The 25,709-nt window shown below is 44.0% G+C and overlaps 2 protein-coding genes and 1 pseudogene across 2 annotated transcripts; all 3 read left to right on the top strand.

The window, feature by feature from the left end:
- Positions 1–1,952: 1,952 nt before the first annotated feature.
- On the top strand, positions 1,953–6,698 carry LOC111981823 (uncharacterized). The gene is made up of 8 exons (XM_024013279.2): positions 1,953–3,167; positions 3,421–3,617; positions 3,751–3,950; positions 4,083–4,182; positions 4,275–4,637; positions 5,320–5,476; positions 5,800–5,927; positions 6,141–6,698. Exons 1-8 carry the CDS (start codon positions 2,615–2,617, stop codon positions 6,510–6,512), a joined length of 2,070 nt encoding a protein of 689 aa, XP_023869047.1. The 5' UTR covers positions 1,953–2,614; the 3' UTR covers positions 6,513–6,698.
- A 6,002-nt stretch (positions 6,699–12,700) lies between these two features.
- On the top strand, positions 12,701–22,659 carry LOC111980733 (all-trans-retinol 13,14-reductase). Its single transcript, XM_024011662.2, has 11 exons — positions 12,701–13,229; positions 14,098–14,280; positions 14,911–15,152; positions 15,995–16,196; positions 16,394–16,591; positions 16,681–16,800; positions 17,552–17,690; positions 20,118–20,227; positions 20,901–21,070; positions 21,283–21,442; positions 21,629–22,659. The coding sequence occupies exons 1-11, from the start codon at positions 13,070–13,072 to the stop codon at positions 21,772–21,774; spliced, it is 1,830 nt and encodes a 609-aa protein (XP_023867430.1). The 5' UTR covers positions 12,701–13,069; the 3' UTR covers positions 21,775–22,659.
- On the top strand, positions 21,957–25,287 carry LOC111980082 (cyclin-dependent kinase 4-like; annotated as a pseudogene).
- The last annotated feature ends 422 nt before the right edge of the window (positions 25,288–25,709 follow it).

Raw genomic sequence — 25,709 nt, 5'->3', positions numbered from 1 at the left:
AAGGCTTTTTCGATCACAGAAGTCAACAAATGAGGTGACTGGGACATGCAGGGCCTGGGTTTACCTCCAATCACCCGAGAACAGAGAGTAGTAGGATGGTGCGGCTAAAGGCTATCAAAACTGGTCGCTCAGAGCATTGGGACAAAGAATAAAAGGAGCAGATTTATGGGCGTGGATAGAAATAGATTCTGGGCATAATGTGCAGACAGGGGTATGGTGGGGCACGGGTACAGCGGAGCAAGCCCAGGCACTGGGTGATGATAAGAGAGTTGTATCTCTGGGACATGCTGGTCTCAATGGGTGCGTCACCGCATGTGTGGGGGTGGGACAAAGGAGGTATCAGAGGTACGGAGAGTGGAACTACGGGGGTCCATTGCAAACCCAAACAATGATAATGATAACTAGCCTGAACAACAGTATGCAAAGGCATATTGATATTGAGAGAGACATACAATAAGCGCATAAAGTGATTGCAGGTCTTGATTGGGAAGCTAGCTAAAACAACAGGTAATATAACAGCAGCTAGTCCACTAACACAGCAACAACAGGTAAAAAATTCGCCGTACTGACGTAGGCAGAGAGGGTCGGATTAACTACACACAGATCCTGAGTTAAAGCACAGAGCCGACAGATAAAACACAAATAAACAGAATGGAGTACCGTGAATTAATGGACAGTCAAKCAGGCATCAGCTATGTAGCCAAGTGATCATAGTGTCCAGGGGGCAGCCGTAGATGGAGCAGGGAGGCCTCCACTAAGCTAGCACGCGGCGTTTAAAGTTAGTAGCCCGGGGGGTGGTCTGCTCAGACGGAGGGGGTCTGCTCAGACGGAGGCTGGTTGAGGGCACAGCGGATGGGGTATTCGTCTGCAGACCAGACGTGGTCGTGTCGACAGAGAATCCAAGCCGGATGGCGATGGCGAAAGAGAGGTTGTGAGGTTGTGAATTGTAATGCTTAATGGGTGACATGTTTGGTATGCAGGCTTCCAGAAATTATGTACAGGCCCTTGCGACTTGGGGCCGGGTATTATGCTGAAACATGAGGTGATTGCGGCGGATGAATGGCACAACAATGGATCTCGTCACGGTATCTCTGTGCATCTCTGTGTATCTCTGTGCATTCAAATTGACATTGATAAAATGCAATTGTGTTCATTATCCATAGGTTATGCCTGCCCATACCATAACCCCACTGCCACCATGGGGCACTCTGTTCACAATGTTGAAATCAGTAAACCGCTTTTCCACACAACGACATGCACATGGCCTGTGGTTGTGAGGCTGGTTGACCGTACTGCCAAGTTCTCTAAAACGACGCTGGAGGCAGCTTATGGTAGAGAAATTAACGTTCAATCCTCTGGCAACAGATCTGGTGGACGTTCCTGCAGTCAGCATGCCAATTGCACATTCCCTCAACTTGAAACATCTGTGGCATTGTGTTGTGTGACAAAACAGCCTTTTATTGTCCCCAGCACAAGGTGCACCAGCTTCTTGATATGCCACACCTGTAAAGTGGATGGATTATCTTGGCAAAGGAAAATACTCACTAACAGAGATGTAAACAAATTTGAGCACAACATTTGAGAGAAATAATAATGTTGTGCATATAGAAATTATTTTGGGGCTCAACACTTTACATGTTGCGTTTATATTTTTGTTTAGTGTATTTTGTCAACTCTTTCAACCCTGTCAGGGGGCTTTTTATATTCATCCATTAAAAGCAAAGGGATTGAGTCTGGGGAAACAATTATATTCATGACATTTCCTCTCTGCAGTGTCCAGGCCAATGTTCTGTGAAATGTATGACATCAACTATTTCAATATGAACAATTCATTTGGCTCGATCATTGGCAACATTACTGCTGAATAATTATAGTCAAATCTCTGTACACTGACTGGCTTCACACCGGTCTCTTCTATGAAGCCTCTTGCTGATGACGTTTTATTTAGGGGACGATAGCTAGCTAGAACCGATAGCTAGCTAGCTAGCTAGAACGCTTCAAATATTTATATATTAATGTTTTACGCACTGTAGCTTTGGTTTAAAGTCCCAATCCCGCGTAGACTTCAAGTATTGTTTCGATAATTTGCTGTGAAATGTTGGTGATGTTAACTAGTTGAATGAATCTGTTAATTTACAGAGATAGGAAATGGAAATGATTAGCTAGCTAGGGAGCTTGTTTTGTTGCTAGCAATCATAATGGGATACCTAGTCAGTTGCAAAACTCATTCTATTCAACCGAAATGTGTCTTCCGCATAATATGGTAGTAATGTTACTAGTTAGTGATCCAGCTTAGCTAGCTATGTTGACATTGGTTTTTGGGTTGCCAGGATATCTGTAGTTTTAGGGTGAAGAGCTAATATGATTGTTCTTAGTAAAATTCATATTACTCAGTGTGTATCTCTGGTTGACGCTCCAAGTGAGAGAGGCTTAGAGAGGTGGTCATATCAATTATCAGAGAGGAAGAACTTAAGCAATAACTTATACTAGAGAATCTTTGACAATACCCAGGTTTGGTGGTTTTTGAATAGACTAGCTACATACCATCCCATAGAGCCCGAAGCTGAAGTTGGTGTCTAAAGTCACAGAGGCAGCCAGGTAGAGCTGTGCCAAGATGGATGTCCAGTTGTCCATCAGCTTCCTGAGGGACAGACTGGGTGGGGCCATTGAGGAGGCAGTGCGTACAGCAGTGGAGTCTGTGCTGTGTGAGACTGTGCGTCTGTTAACCGGGCTCCAAGGGGACCAGCAGCAGGGACTCTCCTCAGTGACCCAGAGGGACCAGGACACCCTGGGACTGAAGCAGAGGTTAGAAGCCCCCAGCGGGGGTGACTGGAGGGTGCAGGCTGGGTCTTCAGAGGCATTCTGTAACACAGGACAGAGGGGGGGTGGTGGGCGTGGCAACATTAAGAATCCAATGGGTCAGACCACTTGCTCGACCTCCCAAGCATCACAAAGGACCACCGTGGAGCCCCATCCCCAGGAGGTGGTGGAGGACTGTGCTGGACTGCCTGACCCATTTGACCTTGTGTCGGCTGGGCCGGTGATGGTGGACTTTGAGGAGGGTCAGGGCATGGGGATCCCAGAGGAGTGGGAGCTGATGAACAGAGTGTACAAGACGGAGCACAATGAAGACATGGCCCTTATTGACGGGGGAGGTACCACTCACTGTAAGTCCTGACTCAATGTAGTGAAAGATGGTTGTGATGTAGTTTTACAGAGAAAAGAAAGCCTTAGTGAGAGAGGCTCTCTCGATATCGTGACTTGCAGTATTTTCATGTAGCCTCGCAAGCTGCCTGATATCGCGAGCTTACATGAATGGCATATCCGTACAGCGAACCATTCATGTAAGTTCGCGAGATCAGGCGGCTTGCTAGGCTACCTCATGCTCTTCCTCATTGTCTCCTCTCTGCTAATGTTCAGTTGCAGATGACCACAGGCTGCATGAAGGAGACCTGAGGACTGTGGCTGTGCCCCTGGAGGGAGAGATGGCTGCCAAGCCCCAGGATGCATTGCACCCCTGCTTCAGCCCAGCCAACATCAAAACAGAGCGGCCTGAGATGGAGAGATGCTGCATGGCTGAGGAAGCCCTTGCTCTGCCTCTGCCTCATTCTACCAATGTGAGTAAAGCACATCTACTCAGTCCTCGATCGCCGACCTCGCAATCTCATAAAACATATTAGGCACCAAATGTTAATTGACATAATGTGAACCTCGGTCCTTAATTAACTTATCTAAACCTGTCATTCTCAGAGTGGTGTGGAGCCCGGTGAGTTTGGGCAGGAGCAGGTGGAGGCTGGTCCACAGGACTTTGTAGGTCGCCTGCGCCTGTGGCTGGAGCAGCTGTGTCCTGAGGTGGTGCGGGAGTACGAGAGGGAGGGCTGTCTGTGTGAGCTGTCCCGCAGGAAGCTCATCAAGTTCTCTGTGTCCTTCATCGTGGAGGAGTTTGGATTGTGAGGAGCTGATTGTATGTGTGTTTGGGATGAGAAAGGGAAGGGACTGAGAGAGCAGAGATTTTTCTCTTCCATTTAGACTCAATGTTTTGTGAGTGTTTCTGACGTTTAATCTCCTGTCCTTCTCTGCAGCTACCCTACCTCTGCTCAGAAGACCATGCTGGCAGAGCACATAGTGGAGCTCTTCCCAGGACTCAGGCTCTGTGCACCCTCTGCTGGCATCAATGGCATCGTGAGTTAGTAAATTGATTAGTGTAGGATTTACATAATTCTCACTTACTGAACAGACAATTGTCTTTTCGTGTTCTCTCTCTCTCTGTGCAGGAACACTTGTACGACCCGTTGTCCCGTACGGGTTACATTGAGACGCGCCTGCGCAACTCTCGACGCACCCTTGAAGACCACAAGAAGAAGTATGTGCTGAAGAGGCGTCGGCCAGAGCCAGGCCTGTTGGACCCCGCTGGACCTAGATCGGGACCTGGGCTCCTGGAGAGCCAGTCTAGCGAGGAGACCCAGAGGTGGGTAGAGCTGATGAAGAAAACCAGGCCCCTGACCAGGAATCTGCCTGCCATCCACGGTGCTATGGACCTCACATTCAACGCACGCAGGAGGTGGATCAACAACACACGGCCTAGTATGAGGGCTGTGTTGGCCGAGTATCCACGTTTTCTTGACGTACCCGCCACGGTGAGTCCAGTCTTCATGGAGAAAGCCACTGATGCTCACTCGACTAGAAAGGCCACAGATAGACTTGTATTAGGGTCATTCCATGTCATTTCAGCCAGGTGTATGACACCCACCATCTCAAATTGTTCTGAAGCTGTTTCTGAAGTTAGAAACCGACAAGGTTAGCATTCTTGCAACATTATTTTAATGATATATAATTAAATCTCTGAGAAATTAAGCTAATTGATTGTACCTAAAATGGCCAGTTTTTTTATTTTTAGGATTCATATATTTCTGAAATATTATAGTACCTAACATCCAATTTGAACCAAACTTTTTCCTAACAATGAGGTAAGATACTGTATGAGGAATCAAAGAAGTGGTCAAAAGCCACCCACTGGCCACTTGTCTATTCCTTTGGATTCCTCATGTCTATTTATTGATTATGATATGAATCGTATAAATTCAAATGGCCTATTTGGATGCGATCAATTAGCTTAATTTCTCAGACGATACAATATATATATTTTTAAACTAGAATATTTGTGGAATTGATTGTTGTATCACTTTCCAAACAGCAAACGATTTCAGAACAATTTGAGTCGGTGGGTGTAAAAATCCTCTTTCTTGTGCTTTTTGAAGTGGAACAACGCATTGGTGACTAAGTGTATTATTGGGATCTGAAAGGTGTTTCTTTGTTCAGATTGACCTGGAGTTTGAGAGGATGTTCCCAGGTAAAGGCCACTCCTTTCTGGCCCAGTGGTCGTCTTTCGTGTTGCCCAGGGTGTACCAGATCGCAGAGTGCGAAAAACACCCAGACATCTCTGCACTTCTCCAGCTGGCTGCCACACAGCAAGGAGGTCAGAGGTTAACTACACTGAACAGAAATATAAACGCAACATGTTTAAAGTGTTGGTTTCATGAAATATAAAATCTCAGAAATTATCCATATGCACAAAGTTTATTTCTCAGTAAAAACGTTGAAATTGTTGCATGTTGCGTTTATTTTTTGTTCAGTATACATGGAATAGAGACTTTACAGTCAACCTCCTAATAAACCATTGACAGACTGACTGAAAATTATCTGAATGATTTACTCAGTGGTCAGAGTACATTGCTGTGTTCTGTTTGAGTTGTTTTATGCCAAGTTGCACGTATTTGTTCCCCTCTGATTCCTCTGCAGACTCCTACACCCTGACTATGCTGAAGGTCCTGATCTATGTACTACCACCAACAAACACCAGTAGAGCCTCCTTACCCTCCAGGAGCAGTGTCAGGCAGGCCATTCGGTATCTGGTGGACATTGTACCGGTGAGCAACAGTTTATAATTTTTTTTATACTTCCTGGTCAGACTGAGTAATAAACTCAGACATTTCCTCTTTGCTATATAGATTAACAGTTTGTGAACTAGGGGAGTTTTAGAAGGAACTTGTTGGCAACTTTAGAAGGGTAACAATAACCTTTTGAAGGAATGTAATTGAAGAACCCCTTTGAAAGACCTTTCCTCCTTTATTCCTCTACAGATGGACACCGAGGTGTCCTCCTTATTCTGTGACCCTACCTCCTTGGAGGGCCCAGAGTCTGCCTCCCACGCTCAGCCCTACATAGTGAGCGTGGGGCCCCTGGAGGCCCCTGGCCGGCAGCTTTGCATCGTGTTCCCCGTTGATAGGATGGCAATCCCCCTGCCTCAGGAGGGCCTGAGCAATGCACTGGACAAGCTTTTCAAGCTTCTGCGTGTGTTTGAACTGGGGTACCCAGATCAGCTAGCCTCCCTGTATAGCTTCCTTGAGCACCTCTATGGGCTGGAGATGACCCCACAAGATAACCATGACTCCCCCAGTGGCAAGGGATCAAAAGTGCTTGAACTTTTATCACGGCTCCACATGCCCTCCTGACAGAAGGCAAAGGTCTACACATGAATTGAACTCGCCCCACAGACTTACCTTTTTATTTGTATTTTTTGGATTGCAATTTTATCATAGCCATCCTTCACAGAGCACGTCCTTTACTATGTTCTGAATTTTCCCCAAAATAAAAAGTATGTCAGAATGAACTAAACAATGCTGATGGAACACTGGTGTGTTATACCTTCATTATACAGTACCAGTCAAAAGTTTGGACACCTACTCATTCAAGGGTTTTTTGTTATTTTTACTATTTTCTACATTGTAGAATAATAGTGAGGACATCAAAACTATGAAATAACATATATGGAATCGTGTAGTAACCAAAAAAAGTGTAAAACAAATCAAAACATTTTTGAGATTCTTCAAAGTAGCCACCCTTTGCACACACTTGGCATTCTCTCAACCAGCTTCATGAGGTTGTCACCTGGAATGCATTTCAATTAACATTGTTAATTTGAGGAATTTATTTCCTTAATGCGTTTGAGCCAATCTGTTGTGTTGTGACAAGGTAGGGGTGGTATACAGAAGATAGCCCTATTTGGTAAAAGACCAAGTTCATATTTTGGCAAGATTTGCTCAGATAAGCAAAGAGAAACGACAGTCCATCATTACTTTAAGACATGAAGGTCAGTCAATCTGGAAAGTTTCAAAAACTGAACGTTTCTTCAAGTGCAGTCGCAAAAACCATCAAGTTCTATGATGAAACTGGCTCATGAGGACCGCCACAGGAAAGGAAGACCCAGAGTTACACTACCGTTCAAAAGTGTGGGGTCACTTAGAAATGTCCTTGTTTTTGAAAGAAAAACATTTTTTTTTGTCCATTTAAAATAACATCAAATTGATCAGAAATACAGTGTAGACATTGTTAATGTTGTAAATGACTTTTGTAGCTGGAAACGGCTGATTTGTAATGGAATATCTACATAGGCGTACAGCGGCCCATTATCAGCAACCACCACTCCTGTGTTCCAATGACACGTTTTGTTAGCTAATCCAAGTTTATAATTTCAAAAGACTAATTGATCATTAGAAAACCCTTTTGCAATTATGTTAGCACAGCTGAAAACTGTTGTTCTGATTAAAGAAGCAATACAACTGGCCTTCTTTAGACTAGTTGAGTGTCTGGAGCATCGGCACTTGCGGGTTTGATTACAGGCTTAAAATGGCCAGAAACAAATAACTTTCTTATGAAACTCGTCAGTCTATTCTTGTTCTGAGAAATGAAGGCTATTCCATGCGAGAAATTGCCAAGAAACTGAAGATCTCGTACAATGCTGTGTACTACTCCCGTCACAGAACAGCACAAACTGGCTCTAACTAGAATAGGAGAGGGAGGCCCCGGAGCACAACTGAGCAAGAGGACAAGTACATTAGTGTCTAGTCCTCAACTGGCAGCTTCATTAAATAGTACCCGCAAAACACCAGTCTCAACGTCAACAGTGAAGAGGCAACTCAGGGATGCTGGCCTTCTAGACAGAATTGCAAAGAAAAAGCCATATGTCAGACTGGCCGATAATAAGAAAAGATTAAGATGGGCAAAAGAACACACACTGGACAGGAAGATTAGAAAAAAGTGTTATGGACAGAAGAATCTAAGTTTGAGGTGTTCGGATCACAAAGAAGAACGTGAGATGCAGAAAAGATGCTGGAGGAGTGCTTGACGCCATCTGTCAAGCATGGTGGAGGCAATGTGATTGTCTGGGGTGCTTTGGTGATGGTAAAGTGGGAGATTTGTACAGGGTAAAAGGGATCTTGAAGAAGGAAGGCTATCACTCCATTTTGCAACGCCATGCCATACCCTGTGGACGGCACTTAATTGGAGCGCATTTCCTCCTATAACAGGACAATGACCCAAAGCACAGCTCCAAACTATGCAAGAACTATTTAGGGAAGAAGCAGTTAGCTGGTATTCTGTTTATAATGGGGTGGCCAGCACAGTCACCGGATCTCAACCCTATTGAGCTGTTGTGGGAGCAGCTTGACCGTATGGTATGTAAGAAGTGCCCATCAAGCCAATCCAACTTGGAGGTGCTTCAGGAAGCATGGGGTGAAATCTCTTCAGATTACCTCAACAAATTGACAACTAGAATGCCAAAGGTCTGCAAGGCTGTAATTGCTGCAAATGGAGGATTCTTTGACGAAAGCAAAGTTTGAAGGAAAATAGTAACAAGAAAGTCAAACCCTTGAGTGAGTAGGTGGGTCTTAACTTTTGACTGTATATTCACTGCATTTCTCATTGACAATGCAAATACTTGCATCAAACTAACATCTTGTATGAATTTTCTGTGCGGGGAAACGATACCGTATTTTGTACTTTGGGATACCTTTTCAGTTTTTGCGCAATTGCTTTAGTATTTAACTTGCTCATGATACTGTTGTGGTTTGACTTTTTAAAAATAAAAAAATATGAATGTTTTCACTGTCCACTATTTTAATGTGAAATACGGGTGAGGCATGTAATGGTATCATTTTCTGCCCTGTCCACACATTTATGTAATGCATGACCAAGTGATATGTTCTTTGGAGTCTATGTTCAATCGGTGGCAGCAGTAGAATAAGATGGCCCGGTTTGAACTTGCCTATGGGCCATCACTTCACCAGGCGAAGCCAGTGAGGGAGGAGGAGCGGCCAGCTCAAATCGAACAACAATCTGCGCCACTCCCTTATGTTGTCAACAAGGCAGCATGATCTCTTTTTCATAAAATATACGTTTGAATTTTCAAACTAGTTTTCATGTGGAAGGCAGATACAACGCTTTCAAAAGCAATCACTTTTGCAAGTGAAAACAGAATCCTACTCATTACTCCACGTGCTTTTGTTTTGAGCTGATTTATACTACACAAAAATAAACGCAACATGTAGGTTTCATGAGCTGAAATAAAATATCCCTGAATTTACCATATGCACAAAAAGCTGATCTCTAATTTTGTGCACAAATTTGTTTACATCCCTCAAATCAAGGTTAGCAGTTGTTAATGCGAGTGTAGAGAAATGCTTGTGCTATTACGACTATGCAGTAAAATGTAACAAGTAATCTAACAAATTCACAACAACTACCTTATACACACAAATACACACAAATGTAAAGGGATGAATATGTACATATAAATATATGAATGAGCGATGGCGTGCGGCATATGCAAGATGCAGTGTAGAATAAAGTATATACATATGAAGTGAGTAATGTAGGATATGTAAACATTATTAAAGTGGTGTTATTTAAAGTGACTAGTGATACCTTTGATGGACCTGCACTGATGTCGCCTTCTGGATTAGCGGGGTGAACAGGCAGTGGCTCGGGTGGTTGTCCTTGATCTTTTTGGCCTTCCTGTGACATCGGGTGCTGTAGGTGTCCTGGAGGGCAGGTAGTTTGCTCCCGGTGATGCGTTGTGTAGACCGCACTACCCTCTGGAGAGCCTTGCGGTTGAGGGCGGTGCAAGTGCCGTACCAGGCGGTGATACAGCCCGACAGGATGCTCTTGATTGTCCATCTGTAAAAGTTTGAGTGTTTTAGATGACAAGCCAAATTTCTTCAGCCTCCTGAGGTTGAAGAGGCGCTGTTGTGCCTTCTTCACCACGCTGTCTGTGTGAGTGGACCATTTCAGTTTTTCCGTGATGTGTACGCCGAGGAACTTAACTCCCTCTGCTCTGCTGTTTCCTGAAGTCCACGATCATCTCCTTTGTTTTGTTGACGTTGAGTGAGAGGTTGTTTTCCCGACACCACACTCCGAGGGCCCTCATCTCCTCCCTGTAGGCTGTCTCGTCGTTGTTGGTAATCAGGCCTACCACTGTAGTGTCGTCTGCAAACTTGATGATTGAGTTGGAAGCGTGCATGGCCACGCAGTCATGGGTGAACAGGGAGTACAGGAGAGGGCTGAGAATGGGGCCCCACAAGGGTGCAGTGTTGAGGATCAGCAGGGTGGAGATGTTTCCTATCTTCATCACCTGGGGGGCGCCCATCAACGTTCAGGACCCAGTTGCACAGGGCGGGGTTGAGACCCAGGTTCTCGACCCTAATGACGAGTTTGGAAGGGTACTATGGTGTTAAATGCTGAGATGTAGTCAATGAACAGCATTCTTACATAGGTATTTCTCTTGTCCAGATGGGATAGGGCAGTGTGCAGTGTGATGGCGATTGCATCGTCAGTGGACCTATTGGGGCGGTAAGCAAATTGGAGTGGGTCTAGGTTATCAGGTAGGGTGGAGGTGATATGGTCCTTGACTAGTCTCTCAAAGCACTTCATGATGACGGAAGTGAGTGCTACGGGGCGATAGTCGTTTAGCTCAGTTACCTTAGCTTTCTTGGGAACAGGGGACAATGGAGCCATCTTGAAGCATGTGGGAACAACAGACTGGGATAGGGATTGGTTGAAATGTCCGTAAACACACCAGCCACTGGTCTGCGCATGCTCTGAGGACGCGGCTAGGGATGCCGTCTGGGCCGGCAGCCTTGCGAGGGTTAACACGTTTAAATGTTTTACTCACGTTGGCCACGTAGAAGGAGAGCCCACAGGCTTTGTTCAGGGGTCGTTTCAGTGGCACGGTATTGTCCTCAAAGCAAGCAAAGAAGTTGTTTAATTTGTCTGGGAGCAAGACGTCGGTGTCCGCGACAGGGATGGTTCTTTTTGTAATCCGTGATTGACTGTAGTCTCGTGTTTGAGCCGTTGAATTGCGACTCTCTATACTGACACTTTGCTTGTTTGATTGCCTTGTGGAGGGAATAGCTGCACTGTTTGGTCGTGTTTCCGGTCGCCTTGCCATGATTAAAAGCGGTGGTTTGCGCGAATGCTGCCATCAATCCACGGTTTCTAGTTAGGGAAGGTTTTAATTGGTCACAGAGGGAACGACATCTCTGATGCACTTGCTAATAAACTCGCTCACCGAGTCAGCGTATACATCAATGTTGTTGTCTGAGGCTATCCGGAACATATCCCAGTCCACAAGTATGGTTCTTAGGTTAGCTTTGTTAAAATCCCCATTTACAGTAAATGCAGCCTCATGATGTATTGTTTCCAGTTCACATAGAGTCCAGTGAAGTTATTTCAGGGCCGACGAGGGATCTGTTTGGGGGGGGGGAGATATAAATGGCTGTGACTATAATCGAAGAGAATTGTCTTGGAAGATAATGCGGTCAGCATTTGATTGTAAGGAATTCTAGGTCGGGTGAACAAAAGGACTTGAGTTCCTGTATGTTGTTGTGATTACACCATGAGTCGTTAATCATGAAGCATACACCCCCGCCCTTCTTCTTACCAGAGAGATTTATGTTTCTGTCGGCGCGATGCGTGAAGAAACCGGGTGGCTGTACCAACTCTGACAACGTATCCCGAGTGAGCCATGTTTCCATGAAATGTCTCTCTGGAAGGCAACTCGTGCCCTAATTTCGTCCACCTTGTTTTCTAGAGATTGTACATTGGCGAGTAATATGCTCGGAAGCGGTGGATGGTGTGCTCGCCTTCTGAGTCTGACCAGTAGGCCGCTCCGTCTGCCTCTCCTGCGGCGACCGCGTTGTTTTGGGTCAGCCTCTGGGATGAGATCGCATGTCCAGGGTGGTGGTCCGAACAAAGGATCCGCTTCGGGAAAGACGTATTCCTGGTCGTAATGATGGTACATTGACATCGCTTTTATATCCAATAGTTCTTCCCGGCTGTATGTAAAAACCCTTCAGATTATCTGGGCTAACAATGTAAGAAATAATACATAATAAAACAAATAACTGCATAGTTTTCTAAGGACCTGAAGCGAGGCGACCATCTCTGTTGGCGCCATCTTGTTGCATCCCTGAAAGTGAACATCCGGCTTCTTCACTTGTGGGATCATTTGATACTAGCCGCCCGGACAGCTGATGAAGCAGGAGTATTATGTCTGTAATAAAGCCCTTTTGTGGGGGAAAACTAATTATGTTTGGCTGGGCCTGGCTCCCCTGGTTCCCAAGTGGGTGGGCCACTGCCCAGTCATGTGAAATCCATAGATTAGGGCCCAATTTATTTATTTAAATTGACTAATTTCCCTATATGAACTGTAGCACAGTAAAATATTTGAAATTGTTGCGTTTATATTTTTGTTCACTATATTTTTTGCTTATAAGTGAACCATTTTCCTAACCTCAACCTAATCATCATAGCCTGCTACGTGAATTATCCTAACCTGCTGCGAAAAGTCAAATCCGACGTTGTTCGACTAAAACTGAGTTTTACGTGCAGCCGGGTCATGCCTGGGAGGCAGCCCGCTTCCAAAACGAATGCGTTCACCCGGTGGACACTACGCCTACCCGGGCCAGTTTTATAGAATCCTCTCGTTATAAAATCTGGGAGAATGAGCAGAGTTTTGTAACAACTATGGGCGTTGTTTTTTTACACTACTTAATAATCCCAATGTTCTTTGGCTGAAAACGACGGAGATACGACTACAAATACCATTAAACAACTGTGCTATCTGTCATGCGTGGGAGGGTTCCAAGTGGCCTGGAACCATTGCAGACCTTGTTCGCAAGCGGAATTGTGTATCCACTTAAAGTGAGAAGGTGCGCTGATTAAAATTCGTAAAATGTGGATCATTGTAGCAATCATTTGTGCTGCTTTAGCTGCATTCGTATACAACTATGTGTTCCGTACGTCCGGACCAAATCCCTTTGATATCGACACTCGTGAGCCGCTTAAACCACTGGTCACCCAAAAGAAGGAGAAAAACAAAGTTCTGAAGCAGGGTGAGTCTCGTAGACACAAGGTTCGACCGATCACCGATGTATGGACGAAATATAGTTTCATAGGAATATGTGCGCAAACAGATTTACATTTTGTAATTCTTATTTTGGCAGTCACCCTTGTCCAGTGTGTGTGTGTGTGTGTGTGTGTTTCGAAAGCTATATCTTGTTGCATAATTCAATTGCTCTGTCGTTCACATGTAACTCAATAGCATCCATTTGTAGTAGGAAAGCAGGTCAGGCAACTATTTCGTTTGTTAGAACCGCTGACAACGATTTACAATTTCCTATGGCTACACTTGTCAACTACAGTACTGCGTCACAAGCTGGACATTGCTGCTGTACTGCACGAGTGACTAAACTCATGTTGAAACGCAATCCAGCCCGCATTATATCATGTTTATAGCTGCTACACACACACACTTGTTTCAGTTCCACTAGTTAAATGTATACAATTTGGTACAGATTTTCATGCGAATATTCAAAAATCTGCATAAAACCACGACATGTGTTTCCATCAAACTGACTTTTTGCGGAGAAAAGAAAAAGGCTGTGCGTTATTACGTAGTGCACATAATTCATTTTACCGACACAAAAAGATCCCACCATGTCGAACGAACAAATTCTGTTTGCATTTAGGCCTACATAATTGTACTGCATTTTAATGTTTCCATGAAAATGCGGTCGTGACTTTTTTCATGGGTCAGGTAATTCATCCCCATGAAATGGTTTAGATGGAAACGTGGTTATAGGCTGCCTTTGCACAGTCCAGGGGATAATATTGCTGGAATACATCGTTATTTGTTTAATGTAAGAATATCTAACTGGCAATATCTCTGTTAATTCTATGTTTTTTACTCTTTCTAACCAGGTTTCTTGGCCAGTAAAGTACCTGAGAAACTAGATGCCATTGTCATTGGCAGTGGAATTGGTGGTCTTGGGGTGGCGGTGCTGCTTGCTAAGGTTGGAAAGCGGGTCCTGGTTCTGGAGCARCATGATCGGGCTGGAGGCTGCTGCCACACYTTTACAGAGAAAGGCTTTGAGTTTGACGTGGGTGAGAAGGCTCTTATCAGTTTACCTTTCCTTACCTAGAAGGCAGCTATCAGTTTACCTTTCCTTACTAAACGTGGTAGGTACCTTCCTTTACTCAGAGGTGGTAGTGGCTATGAACCTGGTCTATGTGTTGTTGACCAAAATCAAGGATGGGCAACTTTGATGATGGTGGGGTTCTGCATGGTGGCTTGCGGTTTTGATTATACCTACATCAGATAACCACACATGCAGACAGAGCCGGCCCTACCCTTTTGGGGGCCCTAAGTGAAATTTTGCAAAACATTTTAGAGCCTGCCCTCTTGACCCCTCCCCCCCAAAAAAAATCATTTTGCCATGGGATGTAGAGAAATTGTACGTTATGTATTCTACTATTGCAACTCTCAACAGTAAGTTGAGACACCAAATTAGTTCCTAAAAAAACTGACCGCATGTCCTGACCGCATGTCCTGGGCTAGCCCTAGCCTGGTTTTGTTCAAAAAAAAAAGTTGTGAGTTTAAGTGTAAAACACTGTAAATGCAAACTATGAATCAATAATACTGTGTCTTATAAGCCCATGTGATTTGAGCCAGACATCTGAGATACAAAACATTCTAATAATACAATAAATCAATCAATCATGCCTCCACCTCAGGTATCCACTACATCGGGAACCTGTTGGAGCACAAGCCCTTCCGCTGTATGCTTGACCAGCTGACCAATGGTCAGCTGCAGTGGGAGCCGCTGGACAACCCCTTTGACCAGGTGGTGCTGGGCCCTCCTGAGAACAGGCGCATCTACCCCATCTACAGCGGCAGGAACCGTTTCCCTGACGAGCTGAAGAAGTTCTTCCCTGGGGAGGAGGCGGCCATCGATGAGTACATGAGGCTGGTCAAGGTATGGTGATGTCATCAATAACCTCATATGTTTTTTTTCCTTTGCAACTCTGCCTAGAAGGCCAGCATCCTGGAGTCGCCTCTTCACTGTTGACATTGAGACTGGTATTTTGCGGGTACTATTTAATGAAGCTGCCAGTTAAGGACTTGTGAGGCGTCTGTTCTCAAACTAGACACTAATGTACTTGTCCTCTTGCTCAGTTGTGCACCGGGGCCTCCCACTCCTTCTATTCTAATTAGAGCCAGTTTGTGCAGTTCTGTGAAGGGTTTCTGCTGTTCTGTGTACACAGCGTTGTACGAGATCTTCAGTTTCTTGGCAATTTCTTGCATGGAATAGCCATCATTTGTCAGAACAAGAATAGACTGACAAGTTTCAGAAGAAAGTTATTTGTTTCTGGCCATTTTGAGCATGTAATTGAACACACAAATGCCGACGCTCCAGATACTCAACTAGTCTACTAAAGAAGGCCAGTTTTATTGCTTCTTTAATTAGGACAACAGTTTTCAGCTGTGCTAGCATAATTGCAAAAGGGTTTTCTACTGCTCAATTAGTCTTTTGAAATGATCAACTTGGATTAGCTAACACAACGTGCCATTGGAACACAGGAGTGAGGGTTGCTGATAATGGGCCTCTGTACGCCTATGTAGATATTCCATTAAAAATCTGCCGTTTCCAGCTATTATAGTCATCTACAACATTAACAATGTCTACACTGTATTTCTGATCAATTTGATGTTATTTTAATGGACAAAAAAAAGTGCTTTTCTTTCAAAAACAAGGACATTTCTAAGTGACCCCCAAACTTTTGAACGTTAGTGTACATGTATGAATTCCGTCAACAGAAAGCAGGACGCAACGTTTGGTTCCTGTGTCTGCTGAAGCTCGTTCCTGTCCCCCTGGCCAAGTTCCTGGTGTACACAGGCCTGGCCAATCGTCTGTCGTTCTTCTTCCGCATGGCGTCTCGCAGCGTGACCGAGGTGGTCAACGGGCTGACTGAGAACAATGACCTCAGGGCTGTCTTCAGCTACGTCTTTGGCACTTACGGTAGGCTGCTGTAGTTCCTGATAGTGGAGAGAATAACCACAGCCATCTCAAATGAAAGCCTGCGTCCTTGTCCCCTATGTAGTTCACTCATTTGTGACATTTGGGGGACACGCTTTCCACATGGACCAAATGAATTGCATCTCTTTTTGTTGTGTGTTTGGTTTTATAAGACTCGATTTTGTTGCGTGGAACTGCAGGTAACATGCCCAAGGATGCCAGCTTCTCCATGCACAGCCTGCTGGTCTGCCACTACCTGACTGGCGCCTGGTACCCAATAGGAGGAGCCAGTGAGATCGCCTACCACATGATCCCTATCATTGAGAAAGCCGGGGGGGCCGTGCTCGTCCGCGCCCCAGTCAACCGCATCCTGTTCGACGACAACAAGGAGGCTATTGGTGAATAGGACTGGTTGATTGGTTGAAAGGTGAATTGATTGATCACACAGATGGTCAGATTTGACCACATCTGGTTCCCATGGTTTCAGGTGTGAGCGTGATGAAGGGTCAGGAGGAGATCCATGTGCATGCTCCAATGGTCATCTCCAACGCCGGCATCTTCAACACCTACCAGCAGCTGCTGCCCAAGGAACTCCAGGCCATGCCAGGTGGGTGAGGGTATTATGGTGTGGGTGTATGTTCAAGATATCTGCGTTAAAAAAAACGGAATTGTTAGTTGACACTTGTATCGATGCCGTTGTCCAGATGTTGTTTCCTAATCATAATGTTTCTATGACCTTGTGATGCCTAATCATTAAGGATGTAACAGTTCACCAATGGGCATTGTTCCCCGGTTCAAATGTTTAAGATACGAGTGCATCGAGACCCCAAACCGATCCAAATGTAGCATGCATCGGTCAGAAAATCGATTCAAATGTTATGAATTGTTAATACACCATTTTTTGGGGGGGATAAAATGTCATTCTTTCTACCTTCCAAAAATACCTCATCTTTTGTGACACTTGCTTCCTCTCATTCAGTGTCGGAACTACGTATGCAATTATGTTGACAGTCATTGATCTACAAGTAGTTTTGCATGCCTAACAACCCCTGGCAATTAGCCTAGTTAAATTGCACGCTGTCCGCAGCTTTGCGCGCTGACGAATGAGGGGTAGGCCTATTCCTGATCATAGACCTATACATCAGCTGCAGAATTTAATTTGAAATGAATGTGTTTATGCAACAAACGTTAGTGCATCGCATCGATTTGTTCCTCTAATCAAACCGAATCGCACTGAATCGTTTCAAACTTAGTGTATCGGAGCCCATGTATCTAGAAACATATAGAATCATCTTGAAAGGGAAAGATGCACATCCCTACTAATCATGAATGTTGTATGATCTTGTGATTCCCTACAGCCATCCAGAAGCAGCTTGGTATGATGAAAAACGGGGAGGGAGGTCTGAGCATCTTCCTGGGCCTGACTGGAACCAAGGAGGACCTGGGCCTCAAAGCAGACAACTACTGGATCTTCACAGAGCACAACATTGATGAACTGTAGGTCCTTCCTCTCATTGTTCAACCCTAAATGTTTGGCTTGGCCCCACTGTCTAATGACTTTCTTTTAATTCACACCTTATTTGTCCTTATTAACATACAGTTGAAGTCGGAAGTTTACATACACTCCACAAATGTCTTGTTAACAAACTATAGTTTTGGCAAGTCGTTTAGGACATCTTCTAGTTTTACAATTGTTTACAGACAGATCATTTCACTTTATAATTCACTGTAACACAATTCCAGTGGGTCAGAAGTTTACATACACTAAGTTGACTGTGCCTTTTAACAGTTTGGAAAATTCCAGGAAAGGATGTCATGGCTTTAGAAGCTTCTGATAGGCTAATTTACATCATTTGAGTCAATTGGAGGTGTACCTGTGGATGTATTTCAAGGCCTACCTTCAAACTCAGTGCCTTTTTGCTTGACATTATGGGAAAATCAAAAGAAATCAGACAATACCTCAGAAGAAAAATTGTAGACCTCCACAAGTCTGGATCATCCTTGGGAGAAATTTCCAAACACCTGAAGGTACCACGTTCATCTGTACAAACAATAGTACGCAAGTATAAACACCGTGGGACCACACCGCTGTCATACCGCTCAGGAAGGAGACGCGTTCTGTCTCCTAGAGATGAACGTACTTTGGTGTGAAAAGTGCAAATCAATCTCAGAACAACAGCAAAGGACCTTGTGAAGATGCTGGAGGAAACGGGTACAAAAGTATCTATATCCACAGTAAAACGAGTCCTATATCGACATAACCTGAATGGCCGCTCAGCAAGGAAGAAGCCACTGCTCCAAAACCGCCATAAAATAGCCAGACTACGGTTTGCAACTGCACATGGGGGAAAAAGATTGAACTTTTTGGAGAAATGTCCTCTGGTCTGATGAAACAAAAATGGAACTGTTTTACCGTAATGACCATCATTATGTTTGGAGGAAAAATGGGGAGGCTTGCAAGCCAAAGCACACCATCCCAACCGTGAAGCACGGGGGTGGCAGCATCATGTTGTGGGGGTGCTTTGCTGCAGRAGGGACTGGTGCACTTCACAAAATAGATGGCATCATGAGGAGAGAAAATGATGTGCATATATTGAAGCAACATCTCAAGACATCAGTCAGGAAGTTAAAGCTTTTTCACAAATGTGTCTTCCAAATGGACAATGACCCCAAGCATACTTCCAAAGTTGTGGCAAAATGGCTTAAGGACAACAAAGTCAAGGTATTGGAGTGGCCATCACAAAGCCCTGACCTCAATACTATAGAAAATATATGGGCAGTACTGAAAAAGCGTGTGCGATCAAGGAGGCCTACAAACCTGACCCTGACTCTGTCAGGAGGAATGGGCCAAAATTCACGCAACTTATTGTGGGAAGCTCGTGGAAGGCTCCCCGACACATTTGACCCAAGTTAAACAATTTAAAGGCAATGCTACCAAATTCTAATTGACTGTGTGTAAACTTTTGACTTCAACTGTTTATCTGATGTGTTGCTTAGACAGACATTGTGTAAGGTCTTGTGGTGTGGACTTTGAGAGAGAGAGAGAAGTGTGTTACTGTGACATTACATAACCTATGGTACATGAGACTGTGATAGTGCGTGTATTCTGTATTTCACTCCCTTTTACTGTGTGCATGAAAGATTGTGCTGTTTACAGTAATCTGTTTGGTAACAACTAAAATGCAGTGTTGTCAAAACAGACAGTATCAGTTCACTCACCACTCGTCACTGCACTTATTTCACAACATGTTTGGAACCTCTATAGATATTCACACTTTAACAAGCATGGTCTACAGTGCATTTTGAAAGTATTCAGACCCGTTCACTTTTAACACATTTTGTTACGTTACAGCCTTATTCTAAAACGTATTAAATTGCATTTTTTCCTCATAAATCTACACACAGTACCGCATAATGACAAAGCAAAAAAAAACAGGTGTGCCAAGCTTGTAGCGTCATACCCAAGAATACTCAAGGCTGTAATCGCTGCCAAAGGTGCTTCCACAAAGTACTGACTAAAGGGTCTAAGTACTTATGTAAATGTGATATTTTTATTTATTTTATATATATATATATATATATATATATATATATWTTWTWTWTATATATATATATATAYAYATATATATATATATATATATATATATATATATATATATATACACACATACATTTGCCAACATAAAAAAAGAACATTTTGCTTTGTCATTATGGGGTATTGTGTGTAGATTGGGGGGTGGGACAATTGAATCCTTTTTAGAATACGACTGTAACGTAACAAAGTGAAGGGGTCTGAATACTTTCCAAATGCACTGCATGTGTGTTTTTATGACTGTGCCAGAATCTGAGAAGGGTGAAGTGTTCTTTACGGTGGTGTTAAAGAGCCTACAGTATTTGACCAATCCCATTATCTGGATGTTACAGGGTTGTCACCTATCTGAAGGGAAACAGGGAGGAGTCAGCGAAAAGTGTGCCCCTCCTCTTTGTGGCCTCTCCATCAGCCAAAGATCCCACCTGGGAGGAACGATCACCAGGTGCAGAAACAAGACTAGGGCTGGCACTGATTTTCACCATACTAAATGATTGAATTATTTTGATCGTTGGAAATGCATCATCCACTGACTTACTTTACTTATTTAAACCATTGGCTCCTATAAGGAGCATAATCCATTGGCTAAAATCCTACATATTACTCGGTTCGAGGCAAGTTTTTCCAGGTTGTACCGGTTGAGGCTGCTCTCGCCATATCGGCCTGGGCATCTCTCCTCCAGGTGTTTCTGGGTTGATCCTTTTATTTCCCCGAGGGTTGCAGTGTTGGGTGTTTGGCCTCGTTTTAGTTTTATTCCTGATGTGAGACTGTTTTAGTGATAAAATGTATTAATTTTTATTGAATTTACTTCATGCTGTCAAGACAACAGTTAGGACCAAATACTAAAGACAACATACTACAGGATTCTGTAGTTTTCTATCAGGTACCAGATGGTTGCAAATGCCTTTTCAACGTCTGTTGATTTGTTCCATTCTATTGACTGTCCAATGTTGATGCAGTGTGTTCCTGGTGCCAGCCTGCTGGTCTCTGATCTACACCATACCAAAACATCTTGTAACTTAGATTATTGGAAATGCACACAACTACAACATCTGATGCCATCCGAATGAAGGCTGAACAGACGTGTTTCAACCCCTTTTCTTTTCCGTTCTTCACAGGCAAGTCCACCCTGAGTCTGGTGAGCTTTGCTAACTATGAGTGGTTTGAGGAGTGGAAGGACGACAAGGCGACCAACAGAGGGACTGATTACAAGGAGCTGAAGCAGCTATTCTGTGACTCGATTCTGGAGGTGGTGATGAGCGTCTTCCCCAAGATTACCAGGGACAAGGTAGAGCATTTGGCCCATTCATACTAAACTCTGGTAGACTGCCTTGTCCGGGAAACTAACATCTCTATGGTGGATGCACTAGTAAGCTGTAACCTAGATAAATTTCCTTTTAATTTTGACAAATGATGTAACTTGATACCTCGATGGAAAGTAGTAGATGCCCTGTTCACAATGCATACATCTCCCATTTCTCTCTCTGTGTCTGTCTTTAGGTTGAGTTCATCGAGGCTGGAACGCCCATAACAAACACACACTACATTGGAGCCCCTAAAGGGGAGATCTACGGAGCAGACCATGGCACAGCTCGTTTCAGCGCTGAGTGCAGTGTCACCATGCGGCCCCAGACACCCCTGAAGAACCTCTACCTCACGGGTCAGTATCTTTTACGGCTGATGGGGTCCATGGATATATCGGAGAGAAGCTATATGTCTATGTTTTTGATAGACTAACACATGTCTTTGCATTTGAATAAGTCATAAGTTTGACTTCAGTATTACTAAAGGTCTATATCGGCTCTGGTTTCTACTGCGTGTTGATGTTTGTGTTGTGTGTGTGCAGGTCAGGACGTGTTTGTGTGTGGCTTTGCTGGTGCGCTGGCTGGGGCTCTCACCTGTGGTTCTGTCATCCTCAACCGTAACCTGCACCTGGATGCCATTGCTCTGGCCAAGAAGACCAAACGTGTCGACACTAAGAAGTTGGAGTAACACGAGACTGACCATCTCCCTCAACCCGTTTTGGCTCCGGGTGAAGTTTCCCTTAGGTACAGATCTAGGATAAACTTCCCCTCTCCTAATCCACATTAATGGGGAAAATGCTAAACTGACCCAAGATCACCATCTAGGGGCAACTTCACCCAGCTCACCGAACGCTTCAATAACACAAGCCCATGGGACAGGCTTCAACCTCTGGTCCTACAGTCAACGCAGTGAAAAGATCCCTCAAGGCGGTTACTGTGTGTTTGAGGGTGTGACTATTCTAATCAATGAGTGAAGAGAACTCTGCTCTCTCTCTCACAGTTGAGGGTAAACACATTTGAAAGTCTAATCTTTCTGTGGATGCTATCTGCATCATATCTGTGAAATTGAGTTTACAACCAATCGACCTTTGGAAATGATAGCCCAGGGATAGATGGCTTTTTCCCCCCATTTGTGTTTTCATAAATCAAGTGTGCAGATGGATGTGATTTAACACTAAATATTTTCACGCTTAATATATTGAGAACAAATGTGTTGGGTGGAGTAGATTAAGTTACCAATACTTTTGATACCAGTACCAATAACTACTGCAGACATGTTAATAATTTATCATTACTCAATATACTGTGGATGGATAACAGTGGCTTCTGTCTGAGTTTTCAGACGGTCTTCCAACCAGCTATGCTAAATTCACCTATGTAATAATGTAGGGTGAAACTAACTCCCTCTGTTGCAAAAAAAGCCATAACACAACGAAATTGTGAACCAGGTTTAAACGCTCTATGCTGTAACACTAACCACTGTACATTTCTAATGCCTCCATTTGAACACGGATGTGAAGACTGGATTGTTTTTGAATGAACATGCCTCGAGTTATTAAACACTGATTACAAACACGTCTTCATGCGGATCATTGTAAAAATGAATTATTCCACTCTGTAAATGTATGAGGGGGACTTTGTAACAAGAATACAAACTGTGATAATGAAGGATTCATCAAAGAGAGTGAATATATTTGTTTCCTAACCTTTTAGTCATCATCATCCCTTAGAATTCTATTGATACTGGTATCATGGCTGGCCTGGAATATTGTTTGATTATTATGATGATAAGTCACAAAATGCATTTACCATTCTTTCATCAATATCCCATGGATAAACGTGTGTATATAGAAAATGTGCAAGACATGAGGATGGCACATGCACAGAGGTCTTCTCCATGACCACGTCTGTCGGCAGTGATGAGAGCTCTGATTAGTTAAGGAGAATAAGGGGCCGTACCAGAATGTGGTCCCATAATTTATGAGCGTCTTGAAAATGTATATATCTCTGCAGTTTATGGTGTGAGAAGGTAAGTTAATCACAATTCATTAAATATTAGCTAAGTGTAGCTAACCACACATTGCACAAAGCAGCTTTGAGATTCCCTTTGGTTAGCTAGCAAGTGGTTGCTAGGTGGAGCTGGAGGAAGATTGCTGGCTACTTAGTTAGCTAGCCAGCGGCAATGCATAAAATCGGTGTCTTGTGTAAAGCTGACTAGACTCTTTAATAATTAAGTTCACTCTTGCGTAAGTAGTTCATTTAGCTAGCTAGCTAAATAAGTATCGTGAACGTCTTGACCCCCCTCCACATGAACAGTCATAAGCCTGTCTACCAGTCAAAGGCGTAGGCTTGTGGAAGCAGTTGTTCACACCACTGTCCAGTTTATTACTTGACCGCTTGTTTACAGACATTTACGCACGGTCTATTCCATCCTAGTTGCATCCAACTACGAAATCGGCCGGTCATGGAAGTCAATGATGAACATCAGAATTAGGAAATACTTGCAGAGCGAGGTGAAGGCGCATATGGCAAAGTGTACAGGACCAGAGAGGTCTGCGATCAACAGCGACCTGTAGCGGTGAAGAAGTTGAACATACCCGGAGACACGGAGAGTGGCGTTCCTGCTTTCAAATCAAATTGTATTTATTTCATGATCCGGGAGGTGGCGCTCTTGCGTAAGATCGGGTATTTCAACCATCCCAACATTGTAAAGTAATTTAATTTTTCTGTTATTTAATTAAATCTGAACTTTTTTTGCATAGCCTTTGAATTATACATAATGATCTTTGGCGTTAAAATCACTGTGATGGTGTTTTATAATTGTATACCATGGTGTCATGCCATTTCATCAGCAGAAATGGTTCACAATGATTGCCCTTAATTGCTGATCTTACTGAAAGGTTGTTGGACGCATCTGCTGGTCTGAATAACAGGAGTTTGGACCTGACGCTGGTGTTTGAGTACATCGACCAAGACCTGTCTACCCCCTCACCACGGTCCCCAGCACTGGACTGAGTCTTGACAAAATGAAGGTGTGACTTAGCTCCCTTACATACCTGCAACTGAAAAAAACCTCAATGACTCCAAAGCACTCCATTAAGAATTAGTATAACATTTTACTGTACTCTCTTTTGAACTTTTCTGGCCAGATGTCCTCATATCTTGTCAGAATAAGCCACAGAAGGAGAACGTGGTTGAGCTATGCTGTCATACTGCTTCCTGTCTGTACAGGATGTGGTGATGCAGCTGCTGCATGGGCTGGACTTCCTGCACACCAACATGCTGGTGCACCGCGATCTGAAGCCGGAGAATGTACTGGTTAGTAGCCGTAGAGAGGTGAAGATTGCTGACATTGGGCTGGTGTGCATCTACACCTAACACATCGCCCTTACACCCTGTGTAAGTCTACAGAGTAGAACATCCTCCTTTGAATGCACAATCTGTTCAATTGTCACAGTGCCATTGTCCCCCAGCCTAATTAAGGTAAAGGAACTATGCATAAAAGTAAAAAGTATCTTTCTATGTCCTATCCAACGTCTCACACCCTCTCCCTTCCTCTCTCTTCCCTCTCTCTCTCTCTTCAGGTGGTGACACTGTGGTACAGGGGCCCCTGAGGTGCTGCTCCACTCTGGTTATATGTCCTCCATGGACATGTGGAGCGCTGGCTGCATTTTTGCCAAACTGTTCCTTTTGAGACCATTGTTCCGTGGATACGCTGAGGCTCAGCAGCTCCAGAAAATCTTTTCGTTTTTTTCTTCTACCGTGCCCACCTTTTGATCGGTCGTTTATGATAAAAGCATTTGAATAATGTATGATTTGTGTTTTACCAGTGCCTTGTGTTGGGGGTGTGTCTGTGCTCTTCCCCATGTCCCACAGGGTGATTGGCTTGCCCAGCGAGGAGGACTGGCCCAGGGAGAGCCCCATCTCATACACCTGTAGTTGGTGCCCCTGAGACCCCTGCACCCAGCTCTTCCAACCTGGGCCAGGAGGAGAACAACCTGCTCCTTGTATGTACAATATACACATTTTGAATCATGTTTCTGTTACAAGGCATTTTCAGAGTTAATGAATCATTGAAATTCTATTGTTCTTTTAAAGCACACTCTTGTTCTCTGCCGGCAGCAATGTCTAGAGTTCAGCCCGGGCCAATCGCATCTCAGCTTCCAGAGCCCTCTCCCACCCTTCCCTGGCGTGCGCCTGAGTACTCACAACCTGGCAGGATGTGGAGAGAAGAGGGGAGAGCTGGGACAGAGGTTCATTCTCCTTGGAATCCTCTTACCTAGCCTATAGAACACTGAGGGTTCCCATGCCGTAAGATCTGATGTACCTATATCGAAATGTCGAATTTTGGAATGGAAATAAAAGTAAGTGAAAATATTTTAAAGGTAAATCTGCAGGTTAAGCAATAAAGTGGCCACCCTGCCACTGTTTTGGTGAAAAGTTGAGGGGTGGAGAAATTGAATCTCAAATTCATAGAGAGAGCTAAGGACTGACCATGCATGATATCAAAATGATAATTTAACCATGTTTTAAAGCTTTATAGTGTTTGTTTACAATTATTTACAAACAATGAAGTAAAACGGGCTTATTGGTTGGGCTCCGATGGGGTACGACAGTTGAACT

Source organism: Salvelinus sp. IW2-2015, linkage group LG20 (assembly GCF_002910315.2).
Source record: "Salvelinus sp. IW2-2015 linkage group LG20, ASM291031v2, whole genome shotgun sequence".
NCBI classification, from domain to species: domain Eukaryota; kingdom Metazoa; phylum Chordata; class Actinopteri; order Salmoniformes; family Salmonidae; genus Salvelinus; species Salvelinus sp. IW2-2015.
The sequence above is the reverse complement of the archived record's forward strand: the minus strand, read 5'-3'. Positions and strand labels throughout refer to the sequence as shown.